This window comes from Musa acuminata, chromosome BXJ1-8 (assembly GCF_036884655.1).
Source record: "Musa acuminata AAA Group cultivar baxijiao chromosome BXJ1-8, Cavendish_Baxijiao_AAA, whole genome shotgun sequence".
Lineage (NCBI taxonomy): Eukaryota > Viridiplantae > Streptophyta > Magnoliopsida > Zingiberales > Musaceae > Musa > Musa acuminata.
The window spans coordinates 45,423,421-45,445,557 of NC_088334.1; the positions used below are offsets into that span (position 1 = coordinate 45,423,421).

A 22,137-nucleotide genomic window follows, 5' to 3' on the forward strand; every position below is an offset into this window, starting at 1 on the left:
TCTCATTAATCGTATGCTCACTCCAGTCTTACAATACCAGTCACCATTTGAAAAATTATTCCACAAACTTCCAAACCTTCATAAACTCAGAGTTTTTGGCTGTTTATGTTATCCATGGCTCCGTCCCTATGCGTCACATAAGCTAACACCACGATCTAAGCCTTGCACTTTTATAGGCTACTCTCTTGAACATAATGCTTTTCGATGCTATGAACCCCAAACTAAAAAGGTCTTTATATCACGTCATGTTATCTTTGAGGAGTCTATCTTTCCTTTTCAAAATAATCCTACCATGCAAACTACTCCGATAAACATACATCACTGGAATATCCCTCCGATCTCATCACACGAACCTCCAATGACACCGTCCAGTCCTTACTCTCAAGATTCACATACTACTATTACTCCAGTTCAACAGCTTCTCACTCCCTCTATTCCTCCACTCCCTTCCTCACAAGTTTCCCCTATTAATGAAGTCATACCCTCGGCAACATTGCCACTGGCTTTACCTTCTCCTAGATCTAGTGACATTGTTGTGCCGACGGTTGACCTGGTCCATGACAGTGACTCGCCCTCGGCTATACCACCAACACAATCTACCACTTCCACCCCCCCTAGACATCCAATGACAACACGCTCCAAAAGTGGTATTTTCAAACCACGTCAAGTCCTTGACTTACATGCTATAACAAATTCCTCCACTGAGGCCAGTGAACCCACTACAATCACTCAAGCTCAAAAATCTTCTCACTGGCGTAAAGCCATGTGTGACGAATATGATGCTCTCCTCCATAACTCTACATGAACCTTAGTACCCTTTCATCACACACAAAATATCATCGGGTGTAAATGGTGCTAGTCATAAGTGCCCAGCAAGCCAATCACGTGAGTGATGGCACGTGTGACTTGATACAGAATCTTTTTGCTTATTATATTTTGGCGTATATCACTTTATAACTATTGCATAAATGCATATGTATTGTGATGTCCTTGGATTTGTGCAATGGGAATCGGATCGTGATGAGATCACGATAATGAGATCGATTCACCTTTAAACACATATCCTAAATAATCCCGGTCATAGGTTACTCGAGAGGGACATCGTGATAACCGGATAGACTGGTGTGCTGTATACCCGTCCATATGATGGATGCAGCTGGTCTCATAGCTGCTCGTGTAGGGACACTAGGGATACAGTACAGGTGCTCATTGGAGAATGAGTTCACTAATTGATCTGCTTACGGAATGCTGGATGGTTGATGATGCCTTATTGTCAGACAACGATTCCGTAGTCCTAGTGGTGTATCTGGTTCTTAGACTTGAGACACCAAGGATGTCCTGTATGAGTGCTCCACTCTTTGATACCAGACTTATAGGTTTGGCTGTTCCCAGATCTAGTACAGCTGGTCATTGGGAGTGGTAGTCGACCTTACGAGGGCTATTGAGTGTCGATAGAGGATCATGAGAGGAATATCCCATGTGTTCTTGCTCAGACAAATCCCTGGCCAGGGTCATTCGGGTTGAGAGAGAAAGAGTTCTCCGGGAGAATCCGATTAGAGCGAGACTCGAGTAGAAACCGTATGGGTCTGACAGCACCATGCTCGATATACGGTCTCTGGGATATTAGATGGATGAGGGACTATAGGTACATGGTAACTGAGGACAGACAGGTTCAATGGATTGGATTCCCCTGTATCGTCTGGGGACTACGGCGTAGTGGCCTAGTACTTCCGTAGTCGATGAGTCGAGTGAATTATTACAGAGATAATAATTCACTTAGTTAGAAGGAGTTCTGACAGGTATGACTCACGACCAGCTCGATATTGGGCCTAGAGGGTCACACACATATGGTAGGCATTGTGATGAGTAGAGGTTCGGATATGAGATATCCGACGGAGCCCTTGTCTTATTGGATGCAGATCCAATACCCACTAGGGAAAGGACCCATTAGGGTTTTGACACGGGATCTCTATAAATAGGAGGGATTCACAGCCTCATAGGCTAGAGTCTTTGCTTGCCCTTCCTATTCTCCTCTCCCTCTCCACCTCAGAGAAGGCCTGGAGATTTGAGGAGCGTCGTCGCAACCCTGCTGTGTGGATCACCGCTAGAGAGGAGGACGCTTGACCTCCTTCACCCTCTCCTGAGGATCTGCAAGGAAACAGGGATATACGATCTCCCTAGGTAACACAATCTCTATACGCAGTTTTATGTTTTGTGGACTTTTGCGCACCAATCTTCGCACGACGATGAACATCTTTTGGGAATCGGGGATTTTTGTTTTCTTGTTCTTCCGCTGCGCATATGATGTCGCCCCCCCCTATGATTTCCCAACAGTGGTATCAGAGCCAGGTTGTTCGTGCGAATGATTGGTTTTTGAACTGCGTGTGTTGTGTTTAGGAAGAATATTGACGTCAAAATCGTTGACGCAAAAGCAAGGAAGGGCAGCAACAGTTGCTGCCCTCGATCTGCATGCCTGCAGCCACCTGCAGCGGCAGCCGTAGCCGCAGCCAGGCAGCACAGCGCCGGCGCATGCGCAAGCGCTGTGCCTGCAGCAGCCGGCCGGCGGTCTGCTTGCAGCAGGCTTGCTGCTGGCGGGGCTGGCAACCCACGGGCAGAGGCGCCGCAGGGCAGCGGCGCCTACCGCCGAAAGGAAGCGGCGCCTGCCGCCGCAGGGCAGCGACGCCTGCCGCCGCTGCTCCCGCGGGCGAAACCCCCTTAAAGGGGCGGCCGCCCGGCGGTACAGCACCGCCTGCGGAGGCAGCGGCGCCCGAAGGGGGCGCCCACCCGCAGCGGCATCGCCGCCAGCGGGCGTGCCGCCTGCAGGCGAGGGCAGTGCCCTCGCCCCGCCGCACAGGCCGCCGCCAGCAGGGTGGCGGCGGCGGCAGCGGCAGCAGTAAGAGGGCATTAGGGTTTTCTGGAAAAAAGACAGTTTTGCCCCTCGGAATTTGAGAAATTCCAGTTTCTGTCTTTTGTCCAAATTACGAAAATACCCTTAGGAATTGAGAAATTCCCTACATGTCCCTGATTTCAGAAAATATTAATTAATTAAAAGGTTTAGTTGATTATTATTTTTATTATTATCTAGTAGTCCTACATGATGATGATTATTTATACATGTGATGTATGATGAGTGGACGGATGATCATGGACCGTGTGATGTGTGTACTTGTGATTATTATTATTGAGGTCTGCGAACCTCCATTATATTTCTCGTTTATTGTCGGGCCTGCGTGCCTATGATTAAGTTGTAATCACATGAGGAGGCGCAGCGGGAGCGTGGAAGCCATAGCGGGACCCACGAGACGGACGATCGTGATGCATGAAGATGCATCAAGATGTCGACGGAACCAACGAGGACGAGATGGACGATCACAAGGCATGGAGATGCACCGTTGCACACATAGATTTTGATGTGAGTGATTAGGCCTACTGGCTCGGGCCTAATCATATTAGGTTGTGGTCCATGATCATCTGGTGTGATTGCTTATACACATACTAGATATGTATATATATTTGCATGCGATGTAGATATATATTAAATATGTACATGTGTGACATGTCATATTAGGAGACCAAATCATAGAAACATCTCTCGATAATATTAAGTCGGTAAACGTGAGGCAATTAGATTGACCCACGTGGCCTTCCATCGTTATGAGTAGGAACCGAATCCCGGTGTAGGTTGAGTTGGTCGAGTCCCTCGAGACTCACCTATATCGCGATTCGCTATCTTGCTTACGACATAGAGATGTCACCGGTGACCTGAGGACATGGTATGCTTGGTCGAGTCCCTCGAGGGTATATCATCAAATCAGACTCATCTTGTAACGAAGGTGTTGACTTAACCGAGCATCATGGTTGGTCGAGTCCCTCGAGGCCATGGTGATTCGGAGGCCGAACAGGACGGGAATCACAAGGAGTTGTGATCGGCAAGAGTTGCCTACCTTTTAGGCTTAGTGTGATTGGTCGAGTCCCTCGAGGTTACACTAAGACGCTGATTGGATCCTGATCCCCACTAGAAGTCTGCCGGAGACTTCCGTTTCACGTGCTGAGGGTGTCGCGTGACTCGTTAGTAAAATAGTGGGAGCATATTAAGATAGAAGTCCATATCTTGATAGTTTATTTCTTGCAAAATCTGCATGTTATTCATTTTTGCTACATCTTTATTTTCAGAAAATGTCGCTTTCAAATCCCTTACGTGGCATACTTGATGTCAACCGCCTCACTGGTCCAAATTATACGGATTGGCTCCGTAACTTGAGAATTGTTCTCACAGTGGAGAAAATCGTGTACGTCCTTGATACAGTGATGCCTACGCCCGAAGAAGGGGCAAGCGAGGATGAGATCGCTCGCTACGTGAAGTACATTGATGACTCCACTCTTGCTCAGTGCTATATGTTGGGCTCTATGACTCCAGAGTTACAGAGACAACATGAAAAGATGGATGCCAGATCCATTCTCCTACATGTCCGTAAATTGTTTGAGGAACAGGGAAGGACTCAACGATATGAGATATCCAAGAGCTTTTTCCGCGCTAGGATGACTGAGGGGACACCGGTTCAGAACCATGTCCTAAAGATGATTGAGTGGATAGAGAAACTCACAGGTCTAGGAATGGTCCTAGAGGATAACTTGTGTGTGGACATTGTGCTTCAGTCCCTACCAGATTCCTTTTCACAGTTCATAATGAACTTTAATATGAACAAGCTTGAGGTGACTCTCCCAGAGCTCCTCAATATGTTGAGGGAGGCAGAGAGTACTATTAAGAAAGAGAAGCCAGTTCTCTACACTGGTGAGACCAGAAAGAAAAGGAAAGCAGAAAGGTCCCTTAAGAAGGGAAAGGGCAAGGGCAAACAAGGTAAAGCAAAGGTTGCTAAGAAAGACCCAACAAAGGACAAAGGCCAGTGCTTCCACTGTGGTAAAGATGGGCACTGGAAGAGAAACTGCAAAGAGTACCTTGCAGAAAGGGCGAAACAAAAGCTTGATGAAGCTTCAGGTACATTCATGATCAGTCTCCATTTGTCAGACTCTTATGATAACACATGGGTATTAGATACCGGTAGTGCTTATCATATATGTAATTCGTTGCAGGTTCTGGCAAGGCCTAGGAGACTAGAGAGAGGCGAGATGGACCTCAAGATGGGTAATGGAGCAAAAGTTGCTGTATTAACTGTTGGCGAGGTCACCCTACATCTGCCTAGTGGAGCTTTTATTGCATTAGATGCATGTTATTTTGTTCCTTCTATTATCAAAAACATTATCTCCATTTCATGTTTAACAGTTAGTGGATATAAATTTGTTTTTGAGAACAATGGTTGTTCGATATTATTAGATGATAAGATCATCACGAAAGGAACATTGCATAATGGTTTATTTATGTTAGACACCACTCCACATATCATGAATATAAATATGTCCAAAAGGAAACGAGATGAGTTGAACAGTGCATACCTGTGGCATTGTAGGCTAGGTCACATCCATGAAAGAAGGATTCAAAAGTTGCTAAATGATGGATATCTAGATCCATTCGACTATGTGTCATATGCAACTTGTGAGCCTTGCATTCGTGGAAAACTGACCAACTCTCCATTTAGTGGAACTGGAGAGAGAGCCACTGAGTTGTTGGAACTCATACATAGTGATGTATGTGGACCCATGTCAACTCATGCCATTGGAGGTTACTCCTACTTCATTACATTTACTGATGATTTCTCAAGGTATGGATATGTGTACTTAATGAAGTACAAGTCCGAGGCCTTTGAGAAATTCAGAGAGTATAAGAATGAGGTGGAGAACCAGACTGGAAAGAGTATCAAAACTCTTCGATCAGATCGAGGAGGTGAGTACTTAAGTACAGAGTTTACTCACTTCCTCAAGGACCATGGGATATTATCCCAATGGACACCTCCTTATACACCTCAGCTCAATGGTATCTCTGAAAGGAGAAATCGTACATTATTAGATATGGTACGGTCCATGATGAGTTTCGCTGACCTACCCATCTCATTCTGGGGATATGCCCTAGAAACCGCAGCTTATCTTCTGAACAGAGTTCCAACTAAGTCGGTGGTGTCTACACCATATGAGATATGGAAAGGGAAGAAGCCTGATCTTAAAGTAGTTTAGATTTGGGGCTGCTCTGCCCATGTTAAAAGACACAACCCCGATAAGTTAGAATCAAGGACAGGGCGATGTAAATTTGTGGGATACCCCAAGGAAACTTGTGGGTATTACTTCTATCATCTCGAGGACCAAAAGGTCTTTGTAGCTAAGAGAGCAGTGTTCCTTGAGAAGGAACACATTCTTGACGGAGACAGTGGGAGAATGATAGAATTGAGCGAGGTTGGAGAACCAAGCTCAAGCACCACTCTACAGCCCGAGTCTGTTCAGGTATCTAATACACAAGTTTCAACTTTATGCAGGTCTGATAGAGTATCCCATCCTCCTGAGAGATATGTGGGACATATTAGAGCAGAGGATGTAGAGGATATTGATCCTCAGACCTACGAGGAGGCTATTATGAGTATAGACTCCGGGAAGTGGAAAGAAGCCATGAATTCTGAGATGGATTCTATGTACTCCAATAAGGTTTGGAACCTAGTTGATGCACCCGAAGGTATTGTACCCATCGGTTGCAAGTGGATCTTTAAGAAAAAGATCGGAGTAGATGGAAAGGTAGAGACCTATAAAGCAAGGCTAGTGGCTAAGGGGTATCGTCAAAGGCAAGGTGTTGACTACGACGAAACTTTCTCACCCGTAGCAATGCTAAAATCCATCAGAATTCTATTGGCTATTGCAGCACACTATGATTATGAGATCTGGCAGATGGATGTAAAAACCGTATTCCTCAACGGGAACCTGGAGGAGGAGGTGTATATGATGCAACCTGAGGGATTCGTGTCCAAGAACTGCCCAGATAAGGTGTGTAGGTTGCTTAGATCCATTTATGGACTAAAGCAAGCTTCCCGAAGTTGGAACATAAGATTTGATGAGGCAATCAGATCTTATGACTTCGTTAAGAACGAAGATGAGCCTTGTGTATACAGAAAGGTAAGTGGGAGCGCTATTAGCTTTTTGGTGTTATATGTGGATGATATCCTCATCATTGGGAATGACATAGGAATGCTATCCACAATAAAGGCTTGGTTATCTAGACACTTCTCCATGAAGGACTTAGGAGAAGCATCTTATATCTTGGGGATTAGAATCTATAGAGATAGATCCAAAAGGATGCTTGGCTTGTCCCAGTCCAGGTACATAGAAACTATTGTCAAAAGGTTTGGCATGGAAAATTCCAAAAGAGGTCTCATACCGATGAGACATGGGATATCGCTTTCTACGAGTATGTCCCCAAAGACTCCAGAAGAAAGGGCGAACATGGATATGATACCTTATGCCTCAGCAATAGGGTCTATCATGTATGCAATGCTATGTACTAGGCCTGATATAGCGCATGCTCTGAGTGTCACGAGCAGGTATCAGGCGAATCCAGGCTTGGAGCACTGGAAAGCAGTAAAGTGTATCCTTAAGTACTTGAGAAGGACTAAGGATCTTTTACTAGTATATGGAGGTAATAGCCTTAAGGTTGAAGGCTACACTGACTCAAGTTTTCAGTCTGATGTCGATGATAGCAAGTCGAATTCAGGGTATGTGTACACCTTGAATGGAGGAGCAGTGTGCTGGAAGAGTTCCAAGCAAGATACCACTGCTGACTCGACCACAGAGGCGGAGTATATTGCTGCATCAGATGCAGCAAAGGAGGGAGTCTGGTTGAAGAAGTTCATCACAGATTTGGGAGTCGTGCCGGATAGTGAGGAGCCGATTTCCCTATATTGCGACAACAACGGGGCAATTGCTCAAGCAAAGGAACCTAGGTCTCATCAGAAATCTAAGCATGTTCTGAGGAGGTTCCACCTTATCAGAGAGATCGTGACCCGAGGAGATGTAGCAGTGGAAAGAGTTCCATCTGAAGATAACATTGCAGATCCACTAACAAAGCCATTGCCTCAGATTGTCTTTGAGCGTCACAGGGGTCTGATGGGGATCAGACACATAGGTGATTGGCTTTAGGTCAAGTGGGAGATTGCTAGTCATAAGTGCCCAGCAAGCCAATCACGTGAGTGATGGCACGTGTGACTTGATACAGAATCTTTTTGCTTATTATATTTTGGCGTATATCACTTTATAACTATTGCATAAATGCATATGTATTGTGATGTCCTTAGATTTGTGCAATGGGAATCGGATCGTGATGAGATCACGATAATGAGATCGATTCACCTTTAAACACATATCCTAAATAATCCCGGTCATAGGTTACTTGAGAGGGACATCGTGATAACCGGATAGACTGGTGTGCTGTATACCCGTCCATATGATGGATGCAGCTGGTCTCATAGCTGCTCGTGTAGGGACACTAGGGATACAGTACAGGTGCTCATTGGAGAATGAGTTCACTGATTGATCCGCTTACGGAATGCTGGATGGTTGATGATGCCTTATTGTCAGACAACGATTCCGTAGTCCTAGTGGTGTATCTGGTTCTTAGACTTGAGACACCAATGATGTCCTGTATGAGTGCTCCACTCTTTGATACCAGACTTATAGGTTTGGCTGTTCCCAGATCTAGTACAGCTGGTCATTGGGAGTGGTAGTCGACCTTAAGAGGGGTATTGAGTGTCGATAGAGGATCATCCACTCTCGGTATCATGAGAGGAATATCCCATGTGTTCTTGCTCAGACAAATCCCTGGCCAGGGTCATTCGGGTTGAGAGAGAAAGAGTTCTCCGGGAGAATCCGATTAGAGCGAGACTCGAGTAGAAACCATATGGGTCTGACAGCACCATGCTCGATATACGGTCTCTGGGATATTAGATGGATGAGGGACTATAGGTACATGGTAACTGAGGACAGACAGGTCCAATGGATTGGATTCCCCTGTATCGTCTGGGGACTACGGCGTAGTGGCCTAGTACTTCCGTAGTCGATGAGTCGAGTGAATTATTACAGAGATAATAATTCACTTAGTTAGAAGGAGTTCTGATAGGTATGACTCACGGCCAGCTCGATATTGGGCCTAGATGGTCACACACATATGGTAGGCATTGTGATGAGTAGAGGTTCGGATATGAGATATCCAACGGAGCCCTTGTCTTATTGGATGCAGATCCAATACCCACTAGGGAAAGGACCCATTAGGGTTTTGACACGGGATCTCTATAAATAGGAGGGATTCACAGCCTCATAGGCTAGAGTCTTTGCTTGCCCTTCCTATTCTCCTCTCCCTCTCCACCTCAGAGAAGGCCTGGAGATTTGAGGAGCGTCGTCGCAACCCTGCTGTGTGGATCACCGCTAGAGAGGAGGACGCTTGACCTCCTTCACCCTCTCCTGAGGATCTGCAAGGAAACAGGGATATACGATCTCCCTAGGTAACACAATCTCTATACGCAGTTTTATGTTTTGCGGATTTTTGCGCACCAATCTTCGCACGACGATGAACATCTTTTGGGAATCGGGGAATTTTGTTTTCTTGTTCTTCCGCTGCGCATATGATGTCGCCCCCCCCTATGATTTCCCAACAAATGGGTCTTTCGAATTAAGCGGAACCCAGACGGATCCATTGCCAGATACAAAGCACGTCTAGTCGCCAAAGGGTTTCATCAACGACCTGGTGTCGACTTCACAGAGACATTTAGTCCCGTTGTTAAACCCACAACAATCCGTCTTATCCTGAGTTTGGCTATCTCAAAGGGCTGGCACATACGACAATTGGATGTTAACAATGCCTTTTTATAGGGGTCACTTACTGAAGATGTCTTTATGCAACAACCTCCTGGTTTCGTTCATCCTCAATATCCGAGGCATGTCTGCAAACTTCAAAAAGCTATTTATGGACTTCGTCAAGCTCCAAGGGCTTGGTATAACGAGCTTGGCTCGTTTTTGACCTCAATTGGCTTCATCAATTCAAAGTCTGATACCTCGTTATTCATTTGTCAGCATAATGGAAGCATAATATATCTTTTAGTATATGTGGATGATATTATTGTCACAGGAAATGATCCTTTGAAGACTCAGGCATTTCTAAAGCACTTGGCCGATCGATTCTCCCTCAAAGATCTAGGAACTTTAAGCTACTTTCTGGGAGTGGAAGCAACATTTACATCTTCAGGTCTCTTCCTATCACAAAGAAAGTATATTCAAGATTTATTATCAAAGGCAAACATGCAGGATGCGAAAGAGGTTACAACTCCTCTCTCTACCAGTGAATCACTTAAATTATGTGATGGAAGTCCTACTACAGATTCGACTCAGTATCGACAAGTCCTTGGCTCCTTACAGTACTTGGCTCTCACCCGTCCAGATATTTCATTTGCCGTCAATAAGTTATCGCAATTCATGCATCGACCATCTACTACGCATTGGTCTGCGGTCAAACGAATTTTGCGGTATCTTAAAGGGACTCTTAATCATGGCATTTTTCTTCGCAAAAATACTTCACTCCATCTCCATGCCTTTGCTGATGCTGATTGGGCAGGGAACTTTGATGATAGAACATCTACGTCCGGATACATTATCTTCCTTGGAGCTACTCCAATCAGTTGGAGTTCTAAAAAACAAAAGACGGTTGCACGATCTACAACTGAAGCTGAATACCGTGCCGTCGCCACCGCCGCTGCTGAACTCAATTGGGTCACAAATTTGCTCAAGGAACTTAACGTCAACTCCACGGTTATTCCTACAATATATTGTGATAATATTGGAGCTACTTATTTATGTGCCAATCCAGTGTTCCATTCCCGCATGAAACACATAGCCATCGACTTCCATTTTGTGCGAGATCAAGTTGCCAGACATCAACTCCGAGTTTCTCATGTACATACAGCAGATCAACTAGCCGACTCACTCACAAAGTCTCTCGCCCGTAAACTATTTTCATCTCATCGGTCCAAGATCGGCATCCTTGATGGAAGCTCAATCTTGCGGGGGCATGATAAGCAGATAAGATTTCCTCAAAGCAGTTGAGGAAATCTCTCAGCAGTTGAGAAGCAGATAAGATTTCCTCAAGGCAGTTGAGAAATCTCTCAGCAGTTGAGAAAAATCCTCCATGCTGAATGTGTATAACCTCCCTACTGAGTGTGTATAAATGGCTGTCAAGAACTCACTATCAAAATGTATTAGGCAATTATATCTTATACATTTCATAGTTTCTTCTACAATTTCTATTTTTCTATCTTCTTCGCTTAATTTCTATCAGGGCAGCTTCTTTGATTAATTATTCTTCCTTTTTCTTCTTGTCGTCATCATCGTCACATCTATCAATGCGCAAGCAATTAAAACAAACCTAATTTCGAGCATGATTGAGACTCGAAATCTAAAATCATCAAAAGATTGCGACTATTCGAAATCTTACAAGAAGAATCAAAGGCCAAATCGAGAAGCAACTACTCATCTGGATCGCAGATTTAAATCGATAATGTTATCAACAATTGACACATCCATAGACTTTGAACATGAAGGGAAAACATCTTTCTGAAGCTGGAAGTGCGGCTTCAATCATTTAGAACCCAAGAAATAACATGTTCTTCTAGGTAGATCCAGTCACCACATCAAACCACAAAAGCCTGTACAATTGAATTATAGAGCTAGCAGTAGGCTATCTTCTGCAGTTCCAAAGTTCCATAGCTTGAGTGAAGCCGAGAAAGAGCAGACCGGTGCAGAGTATCATAAATCTCATGGCAACTTCACTGATGGGAGAGTCTGGATACCTGCAAGGCATGTTTTGGCCAGTGTTTATTCAACCAGCACTGAGATGAAATTATTGCATACTATCAGTTGGATATTGTTCTAAAGAAATTGGTCACTTCCCTGAGCATGTCTCATCACACAACTAAAAATAACATTGCTTCATGATCTATTAGTATGCCACTAGAAAAAGTTATAAAGATTATGAAAAGGGGTCATTATCTAACAATGTCTGGAATTCCAGATATGTTTGAATTTTATATCCGTAAACAATAGCACTCAAAAGGCTTTATAACCAGAAGTAAAGAAGATATTGTAAAAGTTCAGGCGGAAGTGCCTTATGCTTGTATTTACTGCTTGATCTTTGGAATACATTACTAATGCAAAGCATATCATAAAATTCTATCATAAAAGGCAACTGTTTAAAGAAAAAAAAAACTCTGAACCCACTTGAAAGGAAAAATGTCTAGAAATTATGTCTCCACAAACCTTCGAAACTCAATTTTGTCAAACTATCTTGATGTGGAATACATAACATATGATTAATTGCCCAAGACGAAAATACTGCATGGTGAAAAAAAAGAATGGATGAAAAATAAAACATTTAAGAATGTTTAAAGCACACTGGTTCACGTCAAACTCGATAGCTTATTTCAGGATAAACTACTAAGATACCAAAACAAAACAACCATTTACTCTTAATTAGACACTTTTAAAATATAAATTCAAGTAGTAATATACTAGACGCAACAGACCTAGAGAATTGTCAGAAGATGCAGCTTATGAACTGTAGTACAAAGGTCGAGTGGTTGGTGAAGAAGCAGGCCTTGTATTCGACATAACACCATAAGGTGATGAGTTCTGTGAAGCTTGAAGTGACCCAGCAGTAGCACTGGAGGTGTTTGCTGAAACTGGGTAATGAGAAACAGGAGCAGTTGCAATGGTTTGACCTGGGTACAAGTTAGGCTCTGAAACAAAGCTTCCACCTGACGTGCTAGAATTCCATGTCAACATTTGACCCTGAGGATTTGTTGCTTGTCCTGTAGCTCCAAAATCACTGCCCACGTATGTGGATGTTGGCTGGGGATAAACTTGCCACCCAGAAGTGGTGGGTAAACCAGGAGCTTAGGACATCATTGGTACACCCGTGTCCTGAATAGTGTAGTCTCTGCTTCTCTCATTATGCACCTAAAAGAGAGCATACATACATATAATTGACTGTAAGTAACCATGCACATAAAGGATGAAAGTCTAAGCCAGTGTGCTAATAGAAAGACAACAGAAGGACCTCAAGTGCGCCCAATTTTATTTTCTTTTTCCTGATGGATAGATATAATTCTTTCGACAGCCAATTTTTGAAACTTCAAAAAGTTTTATTGCTCCGCTTAACCCAAAAAATTATATACTGTGCCGCAGCCTTCCTGCGCCGAGCTCCTCGGCCATACACTGCCGAGCTCCCCCTAGAGCGGCCTGCCCGCCTGAGCGGTGTCCCTCGGCGTAGCCTGCACCGAGCTTCTCGGTCACACACTGCCGAGTCCACCTCAGCGCGGCCCGCCCGCTTGAATTGTGTCTCTCGACCCAAGCCACTTCCCTTGCCATACACTGCTCGACTCCACCTCACGTGGCCTGACCGCCCTCGTCGTGCCACTCAGCCGCATGGCCCTTGCGACCATACCCATGCGGTCTGCCCGCCTGCGTCGTGCTACTCGGCCACATGACCCTCGCGACCACGCTTGCGTCGTGCTACTCGGCTGCATGACCCTCGCGACCACGCCTGCGCGGTCTGTCTGCCTGCGTCGTGCTCCTTGGCCACATAATGCCCGAGACCACGCCTGCGTGGCCAGCCCACCTGCGTCGTGCTCCTTGGATCCATGTTCCCGAGACACACCGGCGCGGCCAACCCGCCTGCGTCGTGCTCCTTGACCCCATGTTCCCGAGACAGACCTGCGCGGCCCGCCCGCCTGCATCGTGCTCCTTGGCCCCGTGTTCCCGAGACACACTTGCGCGGTCGGCCCGCCTGCGCCGTGCTCCTCGGCTGCAGGCTGCCCGAAGCCACCTCCTCGGCCGCATAATGCTCGAGACCACACCTGCGCGGTCTGCCCGCTTGCGTCGTGCTACTCGGCCGCATGACCATCGCGACCACGCCTGCGCGGTCTGTCCGGCTGCATCGTGATCCTCGGCCGCATAATGCCCGAGACCACACCGGCGCGGCCAGCCCGCCTGCGTCATGCTCCTTGGCTTCATGTTCTCGATACACACCTGCACGGCTAGCCCGCCTGCGCCGTGCTCCTCGGCCGCATAATGCCCGAGACCTCACTTGTGCGGCCAAGCCTGCCTGCGTCGTGCTCCTCGGCCCTTCGGCTCCATGTTCCCCGAGACCTCGTCCGCACGGCCAGCCCATCTGAAGACAGAAGCCATGCATCAGACTCCTCTTATACGATAACCGACGCATAGCTTTTTTCGGAGGGGGGGGGGGGGGGGGGGGGGGGAATATGATAAGGGCAAAAATGGCGATGTGACACGCCATGACGTCAGCCATGCCTGGTCAACGCACTGCCCGAGGAAGTCGGCATTAACACCTAACCCAGGCCTGGTTCTTCACGCCACGCCAACCCCATGTTAGACGCTACCAGCCTGCCTCCTACAGGCAGCCACATCAGGTAACGTCAAACTCATCTATAAAATACCCCAGAGTTCTAAACGAATAAGGGGGGAAGACAACTCACACAGAAGCACTCCCTCTTCCACCACCCTCTCCACATCGCTAACTTGATCGTCGGAGGGGTCGGGCCGAGCCTCCGACCTGACCAGTGTGCAGGTGCGAGGCGAGGTTGCCTCTTCCCCGACGCTACGACAGAGCTCTCCCCCTGACGGGACATCCAGATCACCACGATCGACCACCGAAAGGACCCGAGGCACGCCGCGCAAGATCCCCGCCATTCGGACCCCAGAACGAGTTGTGTCGAACCCGAGGCCACGGCTAAAAAAGTTATTTACCATAACACTTTTGATGATTTTAGAGTTCGAGTCTCAATCATGCTCGAAATTAGGTTTGTTTTAATTGCTTGCGCAATGATAGATGTGACGATGATGACGACAAGAAGAAAAGGAAGAATAATTAATCAAAGAAGCTGCCCTCCACAACTTTGATGAACTCCTTGAAATCGATCCTCCCGTCGTCGTTCTCGTCGTACGCCGCGATCATCCGTCGGCATGCCTCCAATGCCGCCCCCTCCGGGAAGCCCAGCTTGCAGAGAACACGATGCAGGTCCAGGGGCTCTATGACCCCGTCACCGTCATAGTCGAAGACGGAGAACGCCTCCGCCACTTCCTCCAAGCTCGGCTCCTCCCCCTCGAACACGCCACGCAGCTCCTCGAGCCGCTCACCGTCCGCGCCGCAAGGCATGCCCGTAATGATCTCCATCACCGTCTCCACGTCTTCTCTGGTCAACTCGGGCGCCTCGCTACCGTCGGCCGAGTCGCCGGGTCTGACACGATCGACGACCCCCGATGCGCACGGCGATGGGTGCCGGAAGAGGAACCCCATGGATATCTTATTCTTCAGGACGACCCCCATGGAGATGGTCTTGTTGAAGAGGAGCACGATGGGCTCTGTGAGTGCGAGGGAGTGGTACGGTGCAGTTGGCAATGGTTTCTCCATGGTTTCCAGCGCTGAGGAGGAAGAAGACGCTGCTTCTTGGTCCAACCAATAACATGCATGGCGAATCGATGTGTATTTATGCGTGCAGGTGCGACTGTTTTCCTCTGGCACGTACGCAGCAGAGGCTGTCGACGCGGTGGCTAATCACAGAATCCAACAAAACTGGGCTGTCCTCGACAGCGAGGAAGAGATAGAGAGAGAGAGACGTGTCAAAATGTTGATGCCATCAATCAAACGGACGCACACAATACTTAGACGAATCTTTGCAGGTTCGTTGAAGAGAGATCCGGATTGGATCATCAGATAGCTGAGATAGATACTGTTCGTTCATGTTCTCAAAGATCACCACTGATACTTAGCTGAGACGAGGACTTCCTCGTAATGTTTGGCGGCGTTGTCCCAGCTCAGGTCCTGTGCCATCCCTCGCGTCTGCAGGCCCTTCCAATTCTCCTTCTGGTTCCTGTAGGTGTTGAGGCAGTTCCCCAGCGCATTGATCAGCTTGTTGGCCTCCGCCCGGTCGAACGTCCACCCGAACCCGCTCTCCCTGGAGGGATCGAACGGGATCACCGTGTCGCGAAGCCCGCCGACGGCGTGCACCACCGGGACCGTGCCGTACTTCATGGCGTACAGCTGGTTCAGCCCGCAGGGCTCGAACCGCGATGGCATGAGCAGGACGTCCGCCCCTGCGGTGATCCTGTGCGCCATCTTCACCGAGAACCCCACCCAAGCCCTCACCTTGTTGTGGTGCTCCCTGTCGAACTTGCGCAGCATCTCCTCCAGGTCGGCCCGCCCGGTGCCCAGCATCACCAGCTGCAAGTCCTGCCCGACGATCCAAGGCATCGCACCCGCAATGAGGTCGACGCCCTTCTGGTGATCCAGCCGGCCGATGAATCCGATGAGGGGGACGTCCTCGCGGACAGGGAGGCCGAGCTCCTTCTGCAGCGCCGCCTTGCACTGTAGTTTCCCGGCTTGCAGAGTCTCAATGGAATAGTTTCTGTAGCCATCGGATTGCAGGTGAAGATCCAGCTCAGGGTTCCAGTCCACTGTGTCGATCCCGTTGACGATGCCTTGGAACTTCCAGTTGTTCTCGTTTATGATCTCATGGAGTCCCCACCCACCTTCGGATGTTGTGAGCTCCCATGCGTAGCCACGGCTGACGGTGATCACGCGGTCAGCAGTCTTGAGGCCGGCCGCGAAGATGTTGAAGTGGTCACCTCCCATCGGCTCATACAGCTTGAAGAGGTCCATGTGTTGATCGGGCAAGTCGACATGGAAGAAGTCCTCAACTGGACCACGCCCCTGGACAAGACACACAGGTAGAATGCAGACGATAAGGATTCCGAGCTCGTAGTTTCCTAAGTTGTTTAGAATGATGCCATGAAACTTCTATATCAGGATCAGATTCAAGCATTCTTCTCGGTAGAAAAAGAGAAGAGAAGATGAATGATTTTATCTTCATTTTGAGCGAAATGATTTTTCTTTGGTGGTGGTAACTCAGAAATCTTTGCAAGTTTGAAATGAAGCAACTTCAACAAAAATGGGGGAGAAAAGAAATTAAAAGCGGAGATGTTTTGATTGCTCAAAAAGAGTTTAAGAAGACAAACATTCATTTGATGCAAAAGAGAAGGATGTAAAGAAGGTTTCTAATAAAACAGAGTGCTTCAAATGTCATGCAATTATAACAAGGTTTGGGAAAAACCATGATAGACTCATGAAAAATTAAGTACAACATATGATCAATATCTTCAGGTCACACAAAAACAATATGGCCAGGGGCATCATGCAACCTAAACTTCAAGAAATACAATGCAGCTGTAGGAATTCATGCAAGCATAATTGGATCATTGATTCAGTGACGTGAGAAATAGTCAGAAAGTGTTTGGTTTACTGATAAGGTAAGTGAGAGAACTGCAAACTTGCAGATATCGTCTTGGCAAATTTAACAGTCTTTGAGCAGTTCTGAGGATCTCACAGGCTACTGAACTCAGCAAATTGAACTTCTAAATGAAGAGAGAATTTAACAGAAGTTTAACCTAATAGATGCAGCATAAAATGCGAGAGAGCTAACCTGGTGAGATATGTTGTGGATCACCAAGATGGACCTGGCATACTTCATCAAGCCATTGTCGCGGTAGCATGCTTTCAGATACACAGGCAGAAGTGATGTGTGCCAATCGTTCGCAATGAAAATTAAATTTCCGTCTCCATAGCATAAGCCGCCACATGGAACATGCCACGGAACCTGCAATTGTATCAGTCTAAACTCGAAACAATGACATATGTTTAACAAGTTGTGAATGAAAAATACAAGGTATATCCACAGAAAAAGGATACTTACCATAAAACTAAATCTTATTGTTCGAATAGAATTAAGTGTTTGGTTATACACCGACTACAGACTTGCGAAGAAATATAACATGAGTGGTATGCAAATTTATCTGCTTCACAACAAAACTGGTTTGCTTATCATGAAAGCCAGAATACTGATAAATCCTAATAGATTATAATTCACAATAACTTTTGATTTTAGAAGAATTATAAGGCAAAAGAAAAAGAGAAACTAGCCAATGGTTAAAATTCAGGGAATTATATGAAACAACATATTTAGATAACAGAAACAATGATAAATTGGATGCAAAGGTAAGGCCAAGAAATCAGGGAGGATAGAGGCAGTAAGAACTAAGTATGCTAGAGTAGCCTTCAGTTATTTACATCAACCACTCGATTACTCCATCAATTTTCTAAACAACTTAGATGATTAAACAAAAGTATTATGATTTAATATCTGTTAATTGGCAGAGGACCAACATTGGAGAGTAACTACCATTGTGTGTTTAACGTAAGGTAAATCCTTGCACAAAGTTCCACTGACTCTATCATAATAGAAAAAAAACATAAGGTATCAAAGAAAACCATATATGTCAGTGGCCTTGTTCTTAATTTCCTAAGCCTAATAAATGGAAATGAGTTTAACAACTAGGCCTTTTTTCTAATATAAACTTGGCCTATTAAATAATTTCACCTGCACAGAGATATCTTACATCTTTTAAAACATCGATCAAGAATCAGAAATTGTATGAAACTCCAAAATTTTTAAACAGTAAATTGTTTTGTTAAGGTTCGTTGATACCAAAGTCACAGTCAGTTCTCCATCGACAATTAGTATGCAGAACCATAGAATTAGATGTATGGTATACTGAGTGTAACATACCGATCTGACTGGATACCTCTATGCTAGTACTACCCGGTTACATATCGTATTCAATCGAATTTTTAATATATATATATATATATATATATATATATATATATATATATATATATATATATATACACACTGAATGTTTTGATACTGTGCTGACCGATACCTACCCCTCTGAACGGGTCCTGCTACTGGTACTGTAATGAAATTTTAGACCTAAGACAACACTGTACAATGCTAATTTCAGTCATAAGACATCTGCATGAACTAGGAAACAAAGATACAGAACCAGAAAAAAGAAATGGGAAAAAGGGTTGGGAATTGGCATTTGCAATTGAGTTAAGCACCTCAAGGACTATCAAGTACTAACTCAAAGCAGCACTGAAGCGGCCACCGACATGACTATATTTTTCACACTAGAAATCATGTTGGAAGTCCCTTCCTGCATTAATCTTAGACAAATGCTCACTATGAATTTCTAATACTGACATATTCTGTTATGTACATCATGGATAGTTGAATATGTTGTTTAGGACAAAGGAGATACCTCTACAGCTACCTTGCATAACAATACCATCCGTTTCAAGATTTCCTGCATTAATTAACGAAAGACAATATAAAAAACTTGTAGAAGGTCATTTCTGTATTTTCAGTGCACAAAAAAATGAAGTAACAAAAAGTGAATAAACTGGATTGACTAATTTACAGGTGTTAAAATTGAAAAAAACTTTTACCAGCCGGTCTCCCCCATAAATGTTGTTCTCTAGATGACGGAAAACTGGACTGTCGATAAATACAAAATCCACACGATCAATATAAGCATGAAAATAATTTACTTCCAGATCCTGCATCCCATAATATGACATCAACTGGATAAGTATGTATTTATAGCTAAATCTAAACACCATGACATGAAACAGCAGATACAGACCTGCCCATCAGCTTTGTAATATTTACGAACACCTATATCTTTGGATTCAGGATAATTGGCATACCTTGGGGAAACAACCTATAATTTACAAAAGAAAGATTGAACTGGCTATGCAACAGCAATATTAAGGAAGCAACTTTTGGACTAACATTATTCTAGTTTGGTAAACCTGCACATTGTAATTGCAGTTTTATGATTTGAATTGCTATTCCAATTTACCTTTCTGTGGAATAGCTAGAGTCACCACCAACATTAACGTGAGATTTGAGGTTCAAACAGAAATTAATCGACAAAAGGGAAAGGAGAAATACCATAACCCGGTGCCCTCTCCTAGCCAAAGCTTTTGGCAGAGTCCCAGCTACATCTCCAAGCCCTCCTGTTGAAGTTAAAAATGATAAATGTCAGTGAATCTTATTTAAATATCATAATAACACTTTATAAACCCAAACAACAGTCATTCACTTCATTACCAATTGTGGAGCATAGACTTGATACAACAAATTTTCAGTACTTGAGAGGTAAGAGTAAAAATACAGCAAAAGATCAATCGGAAAATACGAAAATACTAAAAATATCAATACCTGTCTTTGACCAAGGAGCACATTCCGCGGAAACTACTATTACATTCATGGCATTCGCTCCAGCCAGAGGAGGGGAATCCACATTTTCTACCTCAATATCTGCTTCTGTATCTACACCATCAGATTTTGCTTCCGTATGGTTCTGAGCATTCTCATCTTCAGTACCCCTTTCAGATTCTTGTATAATAAGTGATGATTCGACTGAATCATAAGTAGAATCAAGATCTGCATCTTTTGCTAGTCCATCAGCTTGTAGGATATCACCTTGCTCTTCTGCTTCCTCTAAAGAATTTTCAGTTTTACCGATACATTGAGTCTTAGACATCTTAGATTCAGAAGACTGGACCAAACTGTTAGAAACACTAGTTGAACTTAGGTTCAAATTAATGGTTTTAGCACCTTTAGCAGAAGAATCAGTACTCTGAACTGCTTCAGCAGCTTCACTTCCCAAGGATGAGATTATGTTCCTTTTTTCCACAGCCTGAACCAAAATGAGGAAGTCAAGAAGCTGCATATTTAGTACACAGACTATATTCCAAAATGAGATAAACTAGTCAAAATTTATGCACAAAATGAGGAAAGTCAAGAAGCTGATATTTAGGACACAGACTAGATTCCGAAATGAGATAAACTAGTCAAAATCTATGCACTACTTATGATCATTAAGAGTCATACAACTTGATGTTCATATTCTCTGCTCTATCTTTGTTCTATATAATTTCCATGTACACTCTCTCTCTCTCTCTCTCTCTCTCTCTCTCTCTCATGATTGAAAGCCAAGAGAGGAGGATGAACAGAATGAGAAGAAACAAAGTAAAGACCAGAGAGCCACCTGCTTAATTGAGTCGTGTTCCATCTCCAGAACCTTCATGTTCTTGTCAATCGTGGCCGGAGCTGCACCGACATTGACACCGGCATCATCACCATCGGCCCTCCCCTTCTCCGGCTCAAAATCGCCGCCTTTTCCGGTGGCCCGAAGGCCCCTCCCCTTCTCGACCGCCACCAAGATCTCACTTCGTCGGCCCCTCGTCGCGAACCTCACCCGGCACCCACCTCCGCTGGGGAAAATAGCGTTCTCCCTGACAACAGCCGCCACAACCGACGCCCTGCGGCCATCGTCCGGCTTAATCTGGACGCGAACAGGGCTGTTGCCGCCGCCACTGCAAGCCTCGAGACGGAAGGTCTGAGAGCTGAAAGACGCCATCTTTGGAATCGGCGAGTAGCAGTGGGAGGATTTTAAGCGAAGTTACAAGGGAAGCGTGCATGCCCCCCGTGGGTGCAGTTGGGCCCGAGCGAACGTTGTGTGCGGTAGATGTCGTTCGGCAGGCACGTGGGACGGACGGAAGCAAGAGGACATCTTGTGAACGAAATGATGTGATTACGACCTTTATTTGGAGTTCTCTTCATCGATCAGCCCTTCTTAATCGTTGATATCGATCGTCATTCTAGAACTTAACGATAGTAGATTTAATTTTTTTAATAATTAATATTATATAAAGATATCGTTGATGTTGTGGGAAACAACTTTGAGAGCCGTGGCCTCGGGGCCGACGCGGCTCGGTTCGGGTCCGGACATTGAGGATCTCTCCGGGGCCGCGCGAGGGGAGCCTTTGGGCACATGAGAGCCGGCTGCGCGGGTGTGGTCCACGAGAGGGATGGGACCGAGAAGCACGACGCAGGCGACTGCAGTCGAGGAGCTGGACTCGGGCGAGCAGGCCGCACAGGTGTGGTCTCGGGCGGTATGAGGCCGAGGAGCACGACGCAGGCGGCTGTGGTCGAGGAGCTGGACTCGAGCAAGCAGACCACGCAGGCGTGGTCTCGGGCAACCTGAGGCCAAGGAGCGCGACACAGGCGGCTGCGACCGAGGAGCTGGACTCGAGCGAGCAGGCCGCGCAGGCGTGGTCTTCGGGCGAGCAGGCCGTGCGGGCATGGTCTCGAGCGACATGAGGCCGAGGAGCACGACGCAGGCGGCTGCGGCCGAGGAGCTGGACTCGGGCGAGCAGGCCGCGCAGGCGTGGTC

The 22,137-nt window shown here is 45.8% G+C and overlaps 1 protein-coding gene across 1 annotated transcript; it reads right to left on the reverse strand.

Moving 5' to 3' along the window:
• Positions 1 to 15,386: 15,386 nt before the first annotated feature.
• On the reverse strand, positions 15,387 to 21,654 carry LOC135588162 (soluble starch synthase 2-2, chloroplastic/amyloplastic-like). The gene is made up of 8 exons (XM_065080153.1): positions 20,950 to 21,654; positions 20,118 to 20,598; positions 19,848 to 19,912; positions 19,557 to 19,614; positions 19,340 to 19,482; positions 19,153 to 19,197; positions 17,472 to 17,645; positions 15,387 to 16,702 (listed from the first exon to the last, which is right to left on the reverse strand). Exons 1-8 carry the CDS (start codon positions 21,319 to 21,321, stop codon positions 15,746 to 15,748), a joined length of 2,295 nt encoding a protein of 764 aa, XP_064936225.1. The 5' UTR covers positions 21,322 to 21,654; the 3' UTR covers positions 15,387 to 15,745.
• Positions 21,655 to 22,137: the final 483 nt, after the last annotated feature.